A 19,943-nucleotide genomic window follows, 5' to 3' on the forward strand; every position below is an offset into this window, starting at 1 on the left:
GCAGGGACAGGGCCTAAGCCCAGAGCTCAAGCTCCATGACCAACACACACACACACACACACACACACAAAAAACAGGGCTGGGGAAGGTGGCTCAGTGGTGGAGTGCTTGCCTTGCATTCATGAGGCCCTGGGTTCAATTTTCAGCACCACATAAGCAGAAGTGACCAACAAAAAAATAATAATAATAATTAGCACTTTTAGCTGGGCGCCGGTAGCTCATGCCTGATAGCCTACTCAGGAGGCTGAGATCTGAGGATCACAGTTCAAAGCCAGCCCAGGCAGGAAAGGCTGTGAGACTCATATCTCCAAATAACCACCAGAAAACCAGAAGTGGTGCTGTGGCTCAAGTGGTAGAGCCTTGAGGGACAGACCCAGGCCCGGAGTTCAAGCCCCACAACTGGCAAAAATAAAATAAAATAAAATAAAAAATGCCAGGAGCTAATGGCTTCCACCTGTAGTCCTAGCTACTCAATTTGAAGCCAGCTCCAGCAGGGAAGTCCATAAAACTCTTATTTCAACTACAAAAAAAAAAAAACAGAAGTGGAACTGTCGCTCAAGTGGTAGAGCTCTAGCCTTGAGTAAAAAGGCTCACAGACAGCATCCAGACCCTGAGTTTAAACCCCAGGACTGGCACCAAAAAATGAGACTCTTATTCTCCAGTTAACCAGCAAAAAAGCTAGAAATAGAAGAGATGGCTCAAGTGATAGAGCACCAGCCTTGAGTGAAAAAGTAACAAAAAAAAAAGCATGAGGCCCCAAATTCAAGCCTCAATATTGGTATACATACAAAAAAAGAAGGGGGGAGAGGAGGAGAAAAGTCACTTTCTCTGGGTAGTCTTTTTTAGACTCTGGACTTGGGTGAGAGGTCCCCAATATGTGTTCCTGTGACACTTGATTTATCTCTTAGGAGCTGGCATGTACTTTTAATTTCTTCCATAATAACTGATTACACATTGTTGTTAGTATTTATTTAGGGCTGGACTAGTAGATAGTTACTTACCTAGCATGCATGCACAAGGCTCTGGGTTTGCTCCTCAGAATCAGAAACACACACACACACACACACACACACACACACACACACACACACACACACACACACACACACACACACACACACACACACACACAGTTTATTGTAAATCGAATTTTTCTTAACTTCGAATTTTTTTGAACTTTTTTTTTTTTTTTGGTCCAGTCATGGGGCCTGAACTCTGGGCCTGGGCGCTATCCCTCAGCTCTTCAGCTGAAGGCTAGCGCTCTACCACTTGAGCCACAGCGCCACTTCTGGCTTTTTCCTTTTTGCTTATGTGGTGCTAAGAAATCGAACCCAGGGCCTCAGGCATGCAAGGCAAGTGCTCTACCACTGAGCCACCTTCCCAGCCCCAACCTAGGGGAAGGCTTTAAGTGGCAGGTTGGCTAGCCAAAATTACAGTGCAGAGCCATCACCATGCTGTTGTGGGAAAAATAAAGAATAAGTGGAGATCTTCAAGACCTCCAGAGCCATTACCACATCAGGAGACAAGGAAAATTGGGCAGACAAGCATCCCTAATTTGAAATTCAGCTTTGGATTCTTAGCCATTGCAGAAGTGCAAATCAAATGCACAAGATTTCACTTCCAGCAGTCTAAGGATGGGCTATTTAAAAAACAAACAGCCGGGGCTGGGAAGGTGGTTCAGTGGTAGAGCGCTTGCTTTGCATGCATGAGGCCCTGGGTTCGATTCCTCAGCACCACATAAGCAAAAAGAAAAAAGCCAGAAGTGGCGCTGTGGCTCAAGTGGTAGAGTGCTAGCCTTGAGCTGAAGAGCTGAGGGACAGCACCCAGGCCCAGAGTTCAGGCCCCACGACCGGACCCAAAAAAAAAAAACAGCCTGGCGCTGGTGGCTCATGACTGTAATCTTAGCTATTCAGGAGGCTAAGATCTGAGAATCACTGTTCAAAGGCAGCCCAAGCAGGAAAGTCCATGAGACTCTTATCTCCAATTCACCACCAAAAAACCAGAAGTGGTGTTGTGGCTGAAGTGGTAGCACACTGGCCTTGAGCTAAAGAGCTCAGAGACAGTGCCCAGGCCCAGAGTTCAAACCCCACAACCAACAAAAGAAAAGAAACATGAAGTACTAATTGTACAGGCTCATTCATGCCTGTAATCCTAGCTACGCAGGAAGCTGAGATCTGAGGATTGTGGTTCAAAGCCAGCCCAGGCAGAAAGTCCATGAGACTCTAATCTCCAAGTAACAACTAAACTGTCTCTACTATAAACATTGTGAAAAAGAATGTGATGGTCATAAAAGAGATTGGAAAGTTCTTTCTCTTGCTTTTCTTTCTTTTCTTTTTTTTTTTTTTGTTGTTGTTGTTTTTGGTTGTGGTGCTTGAACTCAGTGCCTGGGTACTGTCACTGAGCTTCTGTACTCAAGGATAGCACCCTACCACATTGAGCCATAATGTCACTTCCAGTTTTCTGTTGGGTAATTGAAGGTAAGAGTCTCTGGATTTTTCTTGCCTGGGCTGGCTTTGAACTGTGATCCTCAAATCTAGCCTACTGAGTAGCTAGGATTATAGGCATAAGCCAGTGTCTGGCTCTGTTTTCTTTCTCCTAAGATACTAACAGTGCTAAGTACTAGAAGTTCTTCCTTAAAAGAACTGGCTTAAATTTTCTCTTTGTCATTGAGTTTTGAGTGTTTGATTATGATGTATCTATGGATTTTTTTTTTCTTACCAGGGTTTGATTCTTCGGTAGATACATTAATGTTCTTCTTCCTCAAATATGGGGAAATTTTAGTCATTGTTTCTTTAAATATCTTTTTCCTACCTCTTTCCTTCTTCTAGAACCCTCACTATATGTTTTTGGGATGTTTAATGCTGCCTCATTCTCACTCAGCTGTTATTGATTGCTTTTCTTTCTTAGGATGAGCCATGCTTCCCTGATTCTTTTTTTTTTTTTTTTTTTTGTCGGTCGTGGGGCTTGAACTCTGGGCCTGGGCACTGTCCCTCAGCTCTTCAGCTCAAGGCGAGCGCTCTACCACTTGAGCTACAGCGCCACTTCCGGTTTTCTGGTGGTTTATTGGAGATAGGAGTCTCACGGGCTCTCCTGCCCGGGCTGGCTTTGAACCGCGATCCTCAGATCTCAGCCTCCTGAGTAGCTAGGATTACAGGCATGAGCCACCAGCACCCGGCGCTTCCCTGATTCTTTGCATGTCTTCTTGATTGTTGTTACTGGTGTTGAAATGGATATTTAGTTCCTACACTGTAGTAACTCTAGATTTTGATTTTCTTCATGAAGATAATTGTCATTGTTCTTTGTTTCTTTTCCTTTTCTGCACTAAATAAATAGAATATTTCTTCACTTAAAAAAAACTGGCTTAAAATTATTTAAACCACTGTTTCCTACATTCTACTTTTGCTTTTTCACTCTTCAATCAGTTCAAATTGGGAAACACTGTTCAAGCCAAGCACTTTTCCCTGTCTCCTTATCTCGTATTGTTGATTGTATTTAGTCCAAGGCCTCTTTTATGACAAATCTGTTGTAGATTTGAGCTATTCAAACTCAACCTGGGGCTGGGAATGTGGCTTTGTGGTAGAGCGCTTGCCTAGCACACGTGAAGCCCACGGTTCGATTCCTCAGTATCACATAAACAGAAAAAAAACAGAAGTGGCATTGTGACTCAAGTGGTAGAGTGCTAGCCTTGAGCACGAGAAGCTCAGGGACAGTGCCCAGGTCCTGAGTTCAAGCCCCAGGACTGGCAAAATTAAAAACAAAACAAAAAACTGGGCCTGAACATTCTGTTGAAATAGAACAACATATTTTCCAGCTCCACACAGAAACATAATTTTTTTTTCAAGTTAAATTTTTCTTCCAGAGGTTGTCTTAAGTCAGATGTACCTCCTACAGCTTATCTTCAAGTTATCAAGATAACTAATAGAAAATTTGGACATTTGAGCCAGGCGCTGGTAACTCATGCCTATAGTCAAGTCAGGACCAGCACACAAACATAAAATAGGCTAATGAAAAAAGCCAGCCACAGAAGATCACATATTTTCCAGCTCCATTTATATGAACCTATATAGAGACAAACCCCAGATGAAACTGATAAAATGTTTGCTTGTTTGTTTTTGTCATGTTAGGGGAAGAATCCAAGATTTCATCCTAAAATGTTATAAATGTGATGTGCTTGTGCTATACAAGTTTTTAGGGGGCTGGGAAGGTGGCTCAGTGGTAGAGCGCTTGCCTTGCATGCCCGAGGCCCTGGATTCGATTCCTCAGCACCACATAAGCAACAAGAAAAAAGCCAGAAGTGGCGCTGTGGCTCAAGTGGTAGAGCACTAGCCTTGAGCTGAAGAGCTGAGGGACAGCGCCCAGGCCCAGAGTTCAGGCCCCATGACCGGACCCAAAACAAAAACAAAAACAAAAACAAAAACAAGTTTTTAGGCTTTGAACATCAGTGTATTGTATATCATTATATCTTGGGGAAAAAAAACAAGGCCTCTGTGCAGTTGGAAGAATGCTTGTATTTTTATTGTTTGTTTGTTTGTTTGGGGTACGGTCATGGGGCCTGAACTCTGGGCCTGGGCACTGTCCCTCAGCTCTTCAGCTCAAGGCTAGCACTCTACCATTTGAGCCACAGCGCCACTTCTGGCTTTTCTTTTTGCTTATGTGGTGCTGAGGAATCGAACCCAGGGCCTCAGGCATGCAAGGCAAGCGCTCTACCACTGAACCACCTTCCCAGCCCGAATGCTTGTATCTTTAAAGTGACACAAATCAAAGTAGAAAAGCGAAACATACTCAAACTCAGTACCATCAAATTCATATTTCAAAGGGCTTCACTTAGCTGGTTCATGCCAGTAATCCTAGTAAATTAGGAGGCTGAGATCTAAGGATTGCAGTTCAAAGCCAGCCAGGGCTATAAAGTCTGTGAGATTCTTATCTCCAATTAATCTCCAAAATGGCAGAAGTAGAGGTATGATTTGAATGGTAGAGCACCAACCTTAAACAAAAACAAAAATGGTAAGGACAGTATCCACACCCAGAGTTCAAGCTCCAGGACTAGGAGGGGAGGAGTGGGAGAACTGGGGATACAAATTATGGCTAGGAATTTTTTTTTTTTTGGTCCAGTCGTGGGGCCTGAACTCTGTCCCTCAGCTCTTCAGCTCAAGGCTAGCACTCTACCACTTGAGCCACAGCTCCACTTCTGGCTTTTTTCTTTTTGCTTATGTGGTGCTGAGGAATCGAACCCAGAGCCTCATGCATGCAAGGCAAGTACTCTACCACTGAGCCACCTTCCCAGCCCCTGGCTAGGAATTTTGAGGCCATCTGATATTGCTAAAAGGGAGGCATTCTGGGCCTGACAAAATCAGGAAGTAAAGGAGTAGCTGAAGTTAAGGAAGTTAAGGAGTACCCAGGAAAGGAGAGATGCTGTCAGATGCTCCAGCTTCCTCTTAGAAAACACTAAAGTCACTTGGGATGTGTGTGAAGGTAAGCAGGGAAAGAAGGATGGTTTGAGCCGGGCACCGGTGGCTCACATCTATAATCCTAGCTACTCAGGAGGCTGAGATCTGAGGATTATGGTTCAAAGCCAGCCTGGGCAGGAAAGTCCATGAAACTCCAATAAAACCACCAGAAAACCAGAAATGGCGCTGTGGCTCAAGTGGTAGAGCACTTACCTTGAGCTGAAGAGCTGAGGGACAGTGCCGAAGCCCAGAGTTCAAGCCCCATGACCAACCACAAAAAAAAAAAGGATGTTTTGAAACTTGGGGTCACCTGGGAAAGGAACCTCCATTTTTGTTTATCTCCCAAGTAATAACTTGTACTGGTCAGTTCATAAAGAATTAAGAAACTTGGGCTGGGAAGGTGGCTTAGTGGTAGAGTGCTTGCCTTGCATGCATGAGGCCCTGGGTTCAATTCCTCAGAATTGAACATAAGCACATAAGCAGAAAAAGCTGGAAGTGGTGCTGTGGCTCAAGTGGCAAGAGTGCTAGCCTTGAGCTGAAGAGCTGAGCGACATCGCCCAGACCCAGAGTTCAGGCCATGACCAACAACAACGAAAAAGAATTGGAGAAACTCTCTTTTCTGGGAGAAACTCTCCCAGAAAAGTCCTCTTGCTATTTTCATGGTCAGAGAAAGGTCTGTGATTCTCACTCAGAGAAAATGGTTTGAATGAGAGACACCATCCAAGCTACCCATGGTCCCTGGATTGAGTTCATGCAGAATATAGGATATGTGCCCTCAGCTTGCACTCAGTGACTCAGGCTGGGCTGCTTCCCTGGACCAACTCATACCTGCTCTATGCTGAAAGAGAGAAGAGAGAGGAGAGAGGAAAAATTTTTTTTCTAGTCCTGGGGCTTGAACTCAGGGCCTAGGCACTCACTCTAAGCTTCTTTTGCTTGAGGCTAGCACTCTACCACTTGAGCCACAGCATTACTTCTGGCTTTTTCTGTTTATGTGGTACTGAGGAATCAAATCCAGGGCTTCATGCATGTAAGACAAGCACTCTGCCATTAAGCCACATTCCTAGCTCAAAGGAATTTTTTCTTTTTTTTCTTTCTTTCTTTTTCTTTTTTTTTTGGGTCCGGTCGTGGGGCCTGAACTCTGGGCCTGGGCACTGGTCTTCAGCTCTTCAGTTCAAGGCTAGGGCTCTACCACTTGAGCCACAGTGCCACTTCCGGCTTTTTTCTTTTTGCTTATGTGGTGCTGAGGAATCGAACCCAGGGCCTCACGCATGCAAACACTCTACCTCCATCCTAGTCCCTGACATTGGCTTTCAAAACAAATGTGGCATCTCCTATAGGCACAAAGAAACAATCCTGCAATCCAAGAGACATCTAAAGCATGTGTAGACGCCACATGCATTCTAAAAAGAGAGGAATTCGGAGTCTGGAAAGTGGAAACTTCTCCATTTTTTTTGCCTTAGAAGGAAGAAAAGGTGGGACTTGTGGGTGGTATTGGTGGGAGGGGTGGACAAGTCAGAACCTGGATTTAGCGACTTTGCTTCTCTTTATGCCACTTCTAAACTGGGTTCAGAGCTAGAGCTGGTGCCAGGTCTACTGGCCCGATAAGAGTCTCAGAGCAGATTTTGTCTGATTCTGTCAGGAAAAAAAAAAACAAAACAGAAGTAAGCTATCTTGGTTACAGTGTACAGGCTTCCTAGTGCAGGGAGACTGAAGCAGCGGAGAGAAAGAAACAAAAAAAGTCTAGCTGGTACCCAGAGACAGAGCAAGAGGGTCACAGAGGCCAATGGTCACTTCTGGAGAAAGAAATCAAAGTCCAGCCAACTGGACACAGAGCACTGGGTCTGGGAGAAATTCTGCTCTCACAGAAGTGCGTTGCCCCTTCCCACACCATCCCAGGGAGACTAAGGAGCTGCTGCTCAGCCAGGTTGCCAGAAGTTCTGCCTTTCTCCCAAGATCCAGAATAGCCCTAGGCAGGCTCTGTGCCAAATCTGGGAGCCCAAGCCTAAGCCCTTATCTCTCTGGGGAATCTCAATTCCCAACAGCCTCTGCCCAAAAATGGATGTCTGGCTTTAACAAAAAATATATATATATATATACCAGGAGGGGCAGATGTTCAGTCACCTTGGAGACTCACAGAATAAAGGGAGGTAGGGGAGGGCTAAGTGGAAATAAAGGTGGAGCAGAGAAAAAATGCTAGTCAGAGTACAAAAGGGAAACTGACCCTGCATCTTATATATACATTTATCTAATTTGGGGAGGGGAAGGGGATAACAAAATGCCAAACAAGGACACAGGATGATCCTTTGAAACAATGATACTCACAAAACACTATGCTGGTAATAAACTTTACAACTTCTGGGGAGTAGGGGTGGGAAGGTAGGGGAGGGAAGGGATAATACAAGAAAAACAAAGGGGGCTGGGAAGGTAGCTCAGTGGTAGAGCGCTTGCCTTGCATGCATGAGGCCCTGGGTTCGAGTCTTCAGCACCACATAAGCAAAAAGAAAAAAAAAGCCGAAGTGGCACTGTGGCTCAAGTGGTAGAGCGCTAGCCTTGAGCTGAAGAGCTGAGGAACAGCGCCCAGGCCCAGAGTTCAGGCCCCACGACCGGACCCAAAAAAAAAAAGAAAAACAAAGGAGGGGGTAAAAATGTTCAACAAGAAATGTACTCGTGGGGCTGGGAAGGTGGCTCAGTGGTAGAGTGCTTGTCTTGCATTCATGAGGCCCTTGGTTCGATTCCTCAGCACCACGTAAGCAGAAAAAATAAAAAAGCCGGAAGTGGCACTGTGGCTCAAGTGGTAGAGTGCTAGCCTTGAGCTGAAGAGTGCAGGGACAGCGCCTAGGCCCAGAGTTCAGGCCCCATGACCGGAAAAAAAAAAAAAAGAAATGTACTCGTCACTTTACTCACGTAACCCCTCTGAACAGCATCTTTACAATAAAATAAAATTTTAAAAACTAAAAAAAAAGGGAAACAGGCCAGCTATGGAGAAAAAACCTAGCATAGTCAGGGACAATCTGGGCAAGGATGTGTTTGAGGCCAAACAGAAGGCCCATCTGGAGGTGCAAAAGGCCAGCCATGATTCCTTGGTCCCACCGTTTGACTTCCTTCTCCACTTTCCCACCCCCACTCTTGGACTTCCCCTAAGCCTACCCTAAGCTCCCCCATGGTGCTCTGGGTGTATCCTTCTATTTCCCATCCTCCTGGACCTCCTCCCACCACAGGCCTACTGCTCCTCCCTCTTTGCATCCTCTTCTGCTGTGCCTGCCCTCCCCAGGCAAGGCCCTTCCACTTCCCTCCCAGCTCATCCGCTGGGCCTGCTGGGCTCAGCTGCCCCCACAGGGAGGACAGTGAGGACATCAAAGCTGTTTGTCTCCACCTTCCCAGCACGTGCCTGTTCTGAGTGTACCCAAATCATATGCCACAGAGAGCTTGCAACTTTCCCTCTTCCATTCTGCACTCTATGGTTCAGTCGCCTGAGAAACCTTGCAAAGATTTAATATTTACTTTGCTGTATGTTCATAGACTTTATAAACTTCCATGTTAGAAACTGGTATCCAGCTCAGTGGGCAGAGCTTGGACCCTGGGTTGTCCTGTCTTAAAAGATGAGTGGAGAGTACAGAACTGAATGTGAAATAAGTGGGTTATTTTAGGTGCATGAAGTCAGTCTGCAGAGGGTTAGCATATTACTGGAAACTTTGGAGAGCCCTAACTCAAATTCTTGTGGTTTGTAAAAATGAGACAATGGAGGTATGAACGGTATGGCAGTGGCTGATGTCCAATAAAGCAAAGACAAGACAATCTACCATATTTTTTTGTTGTTGTTTTTTTGGTCATGGGGCCTGAATTTTGGACCAGGATGCTGTCCCTCAGCTCTTCAGCTCAAGGCTAGTGCTCTACCACTGGAGCCACAGCGCCACTTCAGCTTTTCCTGCTTATGTGATGCCAAGAAATCAAACCCAGGGCCTCATCCATGCAAGGCAAGCACTCTACCATTGAGCCACTTTCCCAGCCCCAATCTGCCATCTTTATATCTCCATCCCTACAAGTCCTCACCTTTGCCTTTCAGATTCACTCTCCATGTCTTTGGAAACCCTTTTCTTTTTTCATTTTTCTTTTTACTGCCAGTCTTGGGGCTTAACCTCTGAGCCTCGCCACTGTCCTGAGCTTCTTTTTGCTCGAGGTGAGCACTCTACTTGAGCCACAATGCTACTTCCAGCTCTTTTTGAGTGGTTTATTGGAGTTAATAGTTTCACAGAGCCTCCTGCCCCTGCTGACTTGCAACCTTGATCCTCAGATCTCAGCCGAGTAGCTAGGATTACAAGTGTGTGCCAATCCTGAGGCTTAAAAACAGAGCTTGGGGGCTGGGAAGGTGGCTCAATGTAGAGTGCTTGCCTTGCATACATGAGGCCTTGGGTTCGCTTCCTCAACCCCACATAAGCATAAGAAACCAGAAATGGCACTGTAGCTCAAATGGTAGAGCACTAGCCTTGAGCTGAAGAGCTGAAGGACAGTGCCTAGGCCCAGGGTTCAGGCCCCATGACCGAAAGAAAAAGAAAAAAAAAAGCTTGGGTGCTGTCCTTGAGCCCTTCCACTTCCACTCAAGGCTAGCATTCTACCACTTGAGCCATGGGTCTACTTCCAGGTTTTTGTTTGTTTTTTTCATGGCTAATTAGAGTCTCATTAACTTTCCTGCCCAGGCTGACTTCAAACTGTATCCTTAAATCTCAGCCTCCCGAGTATGAGCCACCAGCACTGGGCTAAAGGTGTCTTTTTTTTTTTTTTTTTTTTTTCCTGCTAGTACTGGGATGGGCACTGTCTCTGAGCTTCTTTTGCTCAAGGCTAGCATGTTCTACCACTTAAACCACAGCACCACTTCAGCTTTTTCTGCTTATGCGGTACTGAGGAATTGAACTCAGGGCTTCATGCATGCTAGGTAAGCACTCTACCACTGAGCCATATTCCCAGCCCCTAAAGGTGTTTCTTTTTTTTTTTTAATTTTTTAAAAAATTTTTTTAATTTTAATTTTTATTTTTTGTGAACATACTGTACAGAGGGGTTACAATTACATGGGCCCCTAAAGGTGTTTCTTAAAACAAGTTGTAAAAGGAGTGTGGTAGTGAACATTCCAGTGTGAGCAAGTAAGACCCTGTCTCAAAAAAAACCCTAAAAGGCTAGGCGCCGGTGGTTCATGGTTGTACTCCTAGCTACTGGAGAGGCTGAGATCTGAGAATCGTGGTTCAATGTCAGCCTGGGCATGAAAGTCCATGAGACTCTTATCTCCAATTAACCATCAGAAAACTGGAAGTGGTGCTGTGGCTCAAGTAATAGAGTGTTCTCATTGAGCTGAAGAGCTGAGAGACAGCGCCCAAGCCCAGAGTTCAAGCCCCACAATTGACCAAAAACAAAACAAAACAAAACAAAAAACTATTGTTAAGTAGAACTCACTGACTAGTTTACCATTCAAACTTTTTTTCTGGCAGTGTTGGTAATAGAAGCCAGGGCCTCACATTTGCTATGCAAGGGCTCTACTATGGAGTGATACCCCTCTCGCACACCCTCAACTTCTGGTGAGCTAAACATAAGCTAAAATATGGTGATGAGATCAAACAATATGAAAAGCAAAGAGCCAGCACTTATTTCTGTCAATATTGTTGCACTAAGATCTTTTCCCAGAAATGACTGAAGCTTTTATTTGGAACTGGCTTGCTCTTTGGATCCAGTATAATGAATGTTGAGGCTCAAGAAGTCTGAGATGTAATTTCTAGATGAAGACCCAGATAAGTATCTGATTTCAGGACAGAATTACACTGCCCTTGGACATGGGGTGCTTGTGAACAATGCTGATTGCTACATAGGTGGCAGCTTTGCAAGTGTTTGGTAGGAGTGGAAATATACCCCCATTCTTCTGAATAGCAGCTCACACTTGGGCTTTTATCCATTTTCTTCTAATAGCATTTTTTTTTCCTGTGCCTGTCCTGAGTAGCTAAGGTTAGATGTGAGCCACCAGTGCCCAGCTAAGCCACACTTTTTAAAGAAATATTGTCCCAGGCTGGGAAGGTGGCTCAGTGGTAGAGCACTTGCCTTGCACGCATGAGGCCCTGGGTTCAATTCCTCAGCACCACATAAGCAGAAAAAAGGCTGGAAGTGGTGCTATGGCTCAAGTGGTAGAGCGCTAGCCTTGAGCTGAAGAGCTGAGGGACAGCGTCCAGGCCCAGAGTTCAGGCCCCACGACCGGACCAAAAAAAAAAAAAAAAAGAAATATTGTCCCATGTTCCTACTACTTTCTCTTTATTGCCTTACAATTTAACCACGGATACGTAATCAAATCACTTCTAATTTTTTTGTCAGTCATGTGGCTTGAACTCAGGGCCTGTGTGCTGCTGTCCCTGAGCTTTTTCATTCAAGGCTAGCACCCTACCACTTGGAGCCACAGCTCCACTTCTAGTTAGATAATAGTCTTATGGCCTTTTCTGCCTGGGCTGGCTTCGATTCCCAGATCTCAGCCTCCTGAGTAGCTAGGATTATAGGCATAAACCACAATCACCTAGTCTAATTTATTTTTGCTTTTGGTACAAGACCCAACTCATTGGCTGGAGCTCTACCACCTGAGCCATGCCTCCAATCTAATTTCTAATTTTGTCAGGGCCCTATCCCTGAGCTGTTTTGCTCAAGGCTCTCTACTACTTTGAGCCACAGCACCTCTTCCAGTTTTCTGGAGATAAGTCTCAGACTTTCCTGCCTGAGCTGGCTTTGAACCACAATCCTCAGTTCTCAAACTCCAGAGTTAGGATTATAGGAGTAAGCCACTGTCCTCTGGCTGATGTCTAATATTTTTCTTTTAGTTTTTGCCTGTCCTGGGCTTGAACTCAGGGCCTACGCACTGTCCCTGAGCTTCTTTTGCTCAAGGTTAGCACTCTACCATTTGAGCCACAGTGCCACTTCTGGCTTTTTCTGTTTATGTGGTACTGAGAAATCAAACCCAGGGCTTTGTACATGCTAGACAAGCACTCTACCACTAAACCACATTCCTAGTCCTGATGTCTAATTTTTTTGTTGTTGTTGGCCATGGGGCTTGAACTCTGGGCCTGGGCCCTGTCCCTCAGCTCTTCAGCTCAAGGCTAGAGCTCTACCACTTGAGCTACTGTACCACTTCCAGTTTTCTGGTGATTTATTGGAGATAAAAAAAAGTCTCATGGACTTTCCTGCCTGGGCTGGCTTTGAACTTTGATTTTCAGATCTCAGCCTCCTGGGGCACTAACCACTGGTGGCCCCATATGTCTAATATTTCTAAAGCATATTTTTGCAGCTTTACACACTTCTCATGTAATTCTCATAACTACTCTAAGAAAGGAATAATTAAAACAAATAGTTGGGGGCTGGGAAGGTGGGTCAGTGGTAGAGTGCTTGCCTTGCATGCATGAGGACCTGGGTTCGATTCCTCAGCACCACATAAACAAAAAGAAAAAAGCCGGAAGTGGCGCTGTGGCTGAAGTGGTAGAGTGCTAGCCTTGAGCTGAAGAGCTGAGGGACAGTACTCAGGCCCAGAGTTCAAGCCCCACAATCAGCAAAAAAAAAAAGTTGCCCAAGAGTACAAGTGTTTGTCTTGAATCAAGCATATGGATGGAAGTGGCATTGTGGCTCAAAGTAGTAAAGTGCTAGCCTTGAACAAGAGCTCAGAGACAGTGCCCAGGCCTAGAGTTCAAGCCCCATGACCAAAGAGGAAAAAAGAAAAACATATGGATTCTTTTTTTTGGTCCAGTTGTGGGGCCTGAACTCTGGGCCTGAGTGCTGTCCCTCAGCTCTTCAGCTCAAGGCTAGCACTCTACCACTTGAGCCACAGTGCCACTTCCGGCTTTTTTTTCTTTTTGCTTATATGGTGCTGAGGAATCGAACCCAGGGCCTCATGCATGCAAGGCAAGTGCTCTACCACTGAGCCAACTTCCCAGCCCCTTTATGGAATCATTCTTGGTTCATACTCAGGAGGCTGAGATCTGAGGATTGAAATCAGTCCTGGCAGTAATCTATAAAATTATTTCAAATTAGCCACCATAAACCTGGTGTGGTAACTCCAGTGATAGTAGTGATAGCCTTGAGCAAAAAAAGGCTAAGATATAGAGCTAAAGGCCCTGAATTAAAGCCCCAGTATAGAGATGCCCCCCCACCCCCAACACACACACACACACACACACACACACACACACACACACACACACACACACACACACACACACACACACACACACACACACACACACACACACACACACACACACACACACACACACACACACACACAAAGCAACAAAAAAATGTTATTTTTTGCAGAGCCCAACACTGAACTCAGACTTGCACTTGCCAGGCCAAGTGCTCTTCCAACTGAGCTAAATCCCCAACTCCTAAAAACTATATATATATATAATATTTAAACATTGCACAGAAGTGTAATATTGTCATAATATAAAACCAGGTGCTGGTGGCTCACATCTATAATCCTAGCCACTTATTTTTTTTTTCTGGTTGGTTGTGGGGCTTGAACTCTGGGCCTGGGCCCTGTCCCTCAGCTCTTCAGCTCAAGGCTAGTGCTCTACCACTTGAGCCACAGCACCACTTCCAGTTTTCTGGTGGTTTATAGGAGATGAGTCTCTCGGACTTTCCTGCCTGGGCTGGCTTTGATCCTTGATCCTCAGATCTCAGCCTCCTGAGTGAGTAGCTAGGATTACAGGCAGAGCCAGCAGCACCTGGTTCTCCTAGCCACTTTTGAAGCTAAAATCCAGAGAACTGAAGTTAGAAGCCAGCCCAGGAGTCAGTCTTGAGACTGTCTTCAATTTACTAGCAAAATGCTGAACTTGAAAGCATAACTAAAGTGGTAGGACACCAACCATGAAGAGTCTTGCTGAACTAAAAGTATAAGGCCCTATTAACCTCCCTCCTGTGTTACTGTAAACCTTTGAATTACCAATAGGGAAAACAAGATTAATAATTAGCAATGCTAGTTTTTAGGCTTTTTGAAGGCTTTATCTTTTTTGTGCTGGTCCTAGGGCTTGAACTCAGGGCCTGGGCACTGTACTTGAGCATTTTTTGCTCAAAGCCAGTGCTCTACTATTTGACCCACTGCTCCACTTCCAGCATTTTCTAGTTAATTGGAGGTCTTTCCTGCCTGGGATGGCCTCAAAGCATAATCTTCAGTTCTCAGCCTTCATAGTTAGGATTATAGGCATGAGCCACTGGCATCAGGCAGCTTATATATTCCAAGTTTTCTTCCCCGGCAGTTATTTTTACCATTCCAAGTAGCAACTCAGCTATGAAACTAAATGGTGTCTCCAGTGTCTTATTACTTCAACTTTCTATTTAAACTTTCAGAAACTGAGGTCTCAAAATTAACCCTTCTCTAGTATACCTGAATTATCATTCTAGATGTCTACAATTATATTTCCCATGTAGCAAAACAATGCCATCTCCCTAAAAGCACTTACTGAAGTTACTTCTTTGAGTTTTTGGTTTTTTTGGTTGTGGGGCCTGAACTCTGGGTCTGGGCGCAGTCCCTCAGCTTTCAGCTCAAGGCTAGCACTCTACCACCTGAGCCACAGCACCACTTCTGGCTTTTTCTGCTTATGTGGTGCTGAGGAATTGAACCCAGGTCTTCATGCATGCAAGGCAAGCACTCTACCACTGAGCCACCTTCCCAGCCCTTCTTTTACTTGAAAAACCATAGGTCAGCTGGGTGCCGATGGCTCATACCTGTAATCCTAGCCATTCAGGAGGCTAAGATATGCGGATCTCGGTTCAAAGCCAGCCCAGGCAGGAAAGTCTGTGAGATTCCAGTTAATCTCCAATTAACCACCAGAAAACCATAAGTGGCTCTGTGGCTCAAGTGGTAGAGTACTTGCCTTGAGCTGAAGAGCTGAGGACAGTGCCCAAGCCCCAGGACAAAAAAAGTACAGGTAAGACTCACAGCTGTGGGCAGGGAAGTTGGCTCAGTGGTAAAGTGCTTGCCTTGCATGCATGAAGCCCTGGGTTTGATTCCCCAGCACCACATAAGCAAAAAGAAAAAAAGCTGGAAGTGGCACTGTGGCTCAAGTGGTAGAGCGCTAGCCTTGAGCTGAAGAGCTGAGGGACAGCGCCCAGGCCCAGAGTTCAGGCTCCAGGACCGAACACCCCCCCCCCCCCAAAAAAAAAAAAAAAAAAACACCTGTAATTCCACATACTCAGGAGGCTGAGATTTGAGGCTTGCAGTTTGAAGCCAGCCAGGGCAGGAAAGCCGGAGACTCATCTTCAGTTAACTACCAAAATCTGTTAGTGGAACTGTGGCTCAAGTGATAAGAGCACTAGCCTTAAGCAGACTCAGGGACAGCACCCAGACTGAGTTCAAGTCCCTATGTTAACATAAAAAAAAAAAAACAAAACACCCAAGGCTAATGTCTGGGATGTGGCTGAGGGGTAGATTGCTTGCCTAGCATGCATGAAGCCCAGGGTTCAATTCCTCAGCATATACAGAAAAAGCTGGAAGTGGCACTGTGGCTTGAATATGCTGGCCTTGAGCAAAAAGCAACTCAGTGACAGTCCTCAGAACCTTAGTTCAAGCCTCAGGACTGGTAAAAACAATATCCAAGGCTTACTGTAACTTCAGTGCCACTTCTGGCTTTTTTCTGCTTAGGTGGTGCCAAGCAATGAAACCCAGGACCGCATGCATGCAAGGCAAGCACTCTACCGGAGCCACCTTTCCACCCCCACCCCAACTTTACATGCACTTACCACACAGCTTCCACTTGTCTCTGAGAACCATTACATTGGTTCCATTACAGCTATGTAAGTCCTGAAAATTCACTTGGTATACAAGCAGACACACAAGCTTCTAGATAACTGCCTGTGACCTATCTACCTGTACTGGTAATTTTGTATGGCCAAATGTCCAAATGACCCTTGTCTCCACCCCTGTATTCCTGAAGACAAGACTACTTCCATATTCTAATGGGAATCTTATGTCCGAAAACCAGAAGTCTTAATGATGTACTGAATCAGTATGTCAGAAAACTGTCTTGTTAAACATTTTTACCAAGTGCTGAATTTAAAGATGCTCAGCAGGCACTCAACCAAAATATGGAAGGTATGAAGGTATGGCTCATCTGCATCCCTTAAACTCCACAGAATCGCTTAACTTTCATTTAAATCCTGTTTCCCCTTTAAATGTGTCGTCCTTAAACAGCAAGTGATATCTCACTTGTACTAATTTTAGTCATACCACCAATTCTGCTTTCACATGCCACCCAGTTAGTTTTCATCATTACAAAATTTCATACCAGACACCAAATATGCTATCATGCAACAAAACCTTTATTAACATTTTGAACAGGTTCAGCTATTACTGAAACTGGTTAATTTCTAAACTTAAATTGGGGCAAATGGCTATAGTGCTGAGTAATGCCATCTTTGGGCACTGGGAGGGTAGACTGTAAAACTAATAGCCACCCCTGAGACGGAGAACCAGATGCAGGGTGGACTCCTTCTGGATGTTGTAGTCAGAAAGAGTGCGGCCATCTTCCAGCTGCTTGCCTGCGAAGATCAGCCTCTGCTGGTCGGGAGGGATGCCCTCTTTATCCTGGATCTTGGCCTTCACATTCTCAATGGTATCACTGGGCTCCACCTCCAGGGTAATGGTCTTGCCGGTCAGGGTCTTCACGAAGATCTGCATACCACCTCTCAGACGCAGGACCAGGTGCAGGGTGGACTCTTTCTGGATGTTGTAGTCAGAAAGAGTGCGGCCATCTTCCAGCTGCTTGCCTGCGAAGATCAGCCTCTGCTGGTCAGGAGGGATGCCCTCTTTATCCTGGATCTTGGCCTTCACATTCTCAATGGTATCACTAGGCTCCACCTCCAGGGTAATGGTCTTGCCGGTCAGGGTCTTCACGAAGATCTGCATACCACCTCTCAGACGCAGGACCAGGTGCAGGGTGGACTCTTTCTGGATGTTGTAGTCAGAAAGAGTGCGGCCATCTTCCAGCTGCTTGCCTGCGAAGATCAGCCTCTGCTGGTCAGGAGGGATGCCCTCTTTATCCTGGATCTTGGCCTTCACATTCTCAATGGTATCACTAGGCTCCACCTCCAGGGTAATGGTCTTGCCGGTCAGGGTCTTCACGAAGATCTGCATACCACCTCTCAGACGCAGGACCAGGTGCAGGGTGGACTCCTTCTGGATGTTGTAGTCAGAAAGAGTGCGGCCATCTTCCAGCTGCTTGCCTGCGAAGATCAGCCTCTGCTGGTCGGGAGGGATGCCCTCTTTATCCTGAATCTTGGCCTTCACATTCTCAATGGTATCACTGGGCTCCACCTCCAGGGTAATGGTCTTGCCGGTCAGGGTCTTCACGAAGATCTGCATACCACCTCTCAGACGCAGGACCAGGTGCAGGGTGGACTCCTTCTGGATGTTGTAGTCAGAAAGAGTGCGGCCATCTTCCAGCTGCTTGCCTGCGAAGATCAGCCTCTGCTGGTCGGGAGGGATGCCCTCTTTATCCTGAATCTTGGCCTTCACATTCTCAATGGTATCACTGGGCTCAACCTCTAGAGTGATGGTCTTGCCAGTCAAGGTCTTCACGAAGATCTGCATTCTGACCTGTAATTTTAAAATGTAAACATGTCATTTCAGGCTTTCACATTTACACATCTAAGTCCTTCAAAAACAATTTTATTTTCTGAAAACACATTAGGCAAGCCTTCGTTTGTCATATAAAGTTATTAATTACAAAAGCTGTTTAGTTAAAAGCTGGCCTTCAGTGGCTCATGTATGTAATCCTAGCCACTCAGAGACCGGAGGATCGTGTTTCGAAGCAACCGGGGCAGAGAAGTCCCAGAAACTCATCTCCAATTAACCACCAAAAAGCCAGAAATGGATCTATGACTCAAGTGGTGGCGTACCACAATTGAGCGCGGGGGTGGGGGTGGGGGGTCGAAGCGGTGGGGGGGGGAGGCCAAATTCAAGGCCCACTGCCCGCACAAAACGCAACAAAAAAATCCAAAGTGCTTTCTAGGCATCCAGCCTTCCTCCCTAACTGTTGGGTCTTTTTCAAAGTCTTCCCCTACCCCACACTTTATTCAAACCTTAGCAAGGTGATAAGTGGAAAATAAATCCAAACCACAGGGCCAAAAATTCCCACTAAAAGAAAGGCGAAACGCAGGACCCACGTTGAGATTCAGTATTAATGATATTCGGAAGCCACAGGCCACCTCATTCCCTCCTTCCCCGTGGGAGGCAAGCGCAACGGACTCTCCATCCGTTAGGCGGCCGTTGGTCTCTGGCGCGCAGGCCGCCTCCTCTCCCCGTACGCAAACAAGGCCCACTATTCCGGCAAGGCCCGCGCCGCGTCACTCCCCACCCCCCACCTCCGAGACTCACACACACCGACGAACCGGCGGCCTGAGTTCACTTAAGGCCTCCTTTCCCACTCGTCCCTACAGGCCAGTACCTGTTACCGAAGACGAAGAGGTCGAGAATTGCCAATTATTTGGACACAGCACTGCAGCAGCTGCTCCTCACAGAGAAGTCGCCGTCTACAGCCTCGGCGCCGCGGGGCCGATATTTATGCGACGTCTGTTGCGTCACTTTTTACCTCTACGTAGCTGCTGTCTCCGTGCGCCACTAAAAGTAGTTCCCCCGTCTACACCTTCCGTGGCGCCGTTAAGCCTCTCAATTCAGTTCCAAACTCCTCACAGATGAAATAAAGCGAACTAAGGAATTAAATCCGTCTCCTTTCAGCCTTCTCATCTTTTCCTTTACAAAAAAGGTGAAAAAATTACTAGGCGGATGGATCCATGTTAAAGGCTGCTTCCTCGAAAGCTCTGGAAACGTCCTTGCAGCGCCGGCGCTGATTGGTGAAGCAGGTGAAGGCGAGGCCGGTGCTGATTGGTGGGGCGCGCGGCCGCTCCACTGTTGCTGGGCTCTGAGGTGCGGCGGTTAGGAGCCGACGTTGCTAAGGAATATTGCGCGTGCGCCACAGAGCGCGCCTTCCCGAAAGACCGGTATTTCCGGCTGGTGATGGAGGAGGGGTCTTTGGCTCCAGCCAAATCCCTTTTCGTTCTCGTTAGCACGACCGCCCCCCCTTCCCCCACCCCCACCCTCTACCCCCTGCCGCCACTTGGGTCCTGGGGTTGAAACCGGCGGGCTTGGCCGCCAACCCCGGAGAGAAAGAAAGTTTGGCCGCCGAGGCCCCCCAGCATAGACTAGGTGCTTAGCAGCTCGGCGGCGCCCACCGCGGCTGTGAAGAACTTTCCTCACCCCGTATTAAAAAGGCACGGCCCTCACGTTGGCCGGTTTTTCTCAGTCATGGCTCTAATCACAACTCTGTCGTCGTAGGGCTTTTAGGTGCTTTTTTCGTGTTGAGACCTCGTCACAGAGCCAGGGTGCTCTGCAAACCGACTTCGGAGTGGAGCCGGCTGAGGGGATCCGGCCCTGGTGGGGATCCGGGCCCCGTGGTGGGGATCGGGGCCCCGTGGTGGGGATCGGGCCCG

General features: G+C 46.5%; 1 protein-coding gene across 3 annotated transcripts; it reads right to left on the reverse strand.

Moving 5' to 3' along the window:
• Positions 1-16,752: 16,752 nt before the first annotated feature.
• On the reverse strand, positions 16,753-19,007 carry Ubb (ubiquitin B). 3 transcript variants are annotated; one of them, XM_070027767.1, is made up of 2 exons: positions 18,902-19,007; positions 16,753-18,051 (listed from the first exon to the last, which is right to left on the reverse strand). In XM_070027767.1, exon 2 carries the CDS (start codon positions 18,043-18,045, stop codon positions 16,900-16,902), a length of 1,146 nt encoding a protein of 381 aa, XP_069883868.1. In that variant the 5' UTR covers positions 18,046-18,051; positions 18,902-19,007; the 3' UTR covers positions 16,753-16,899. The 3 variants fall into 3 exon arrangements, with proteins under 3 accessions (XP_069883868.1, XP_069883869.1, XP_069883870.1); XM_070027768.1 differs by lacking the exon at positions 18,902-19,007 and adding an exon at positions 18,621-18,707; XM_070027769.1 differs by lacking the exon at positions 18,902-19,007 and adding an exon at positions 18,537-18,556.
• Between the last annotated feature and the right edge of the window lie 936 nt (positions 19,008-19,943).

This window comes from Dipodomys merriami, unplaced genomic scaffold, assembly GCF_024711535.1.
Source record: "Dipodomys merriami isolate MVZ:Mamm:240054 unplaced genomic scaffold, mDipMer1.0.p SCAF_19, whole genome shotgun sequence".
Taxonomy (NCBI): Eukaryota; Metazoa; Chordata; class Mammalia; order Rodentia; family Heteromyidae; genus Dipodomys; species Dipodomys merriami.

Bases quoted from the DNA above. Each gene is read 5' to 3' on its own strand.
- Ubb (XM_070027767.1), bottom strand. From the start codon at position 18,045: ATGCAGATCTTCGTGAAGACCTTGACTGGCAAGACCATCACTCTAGAG.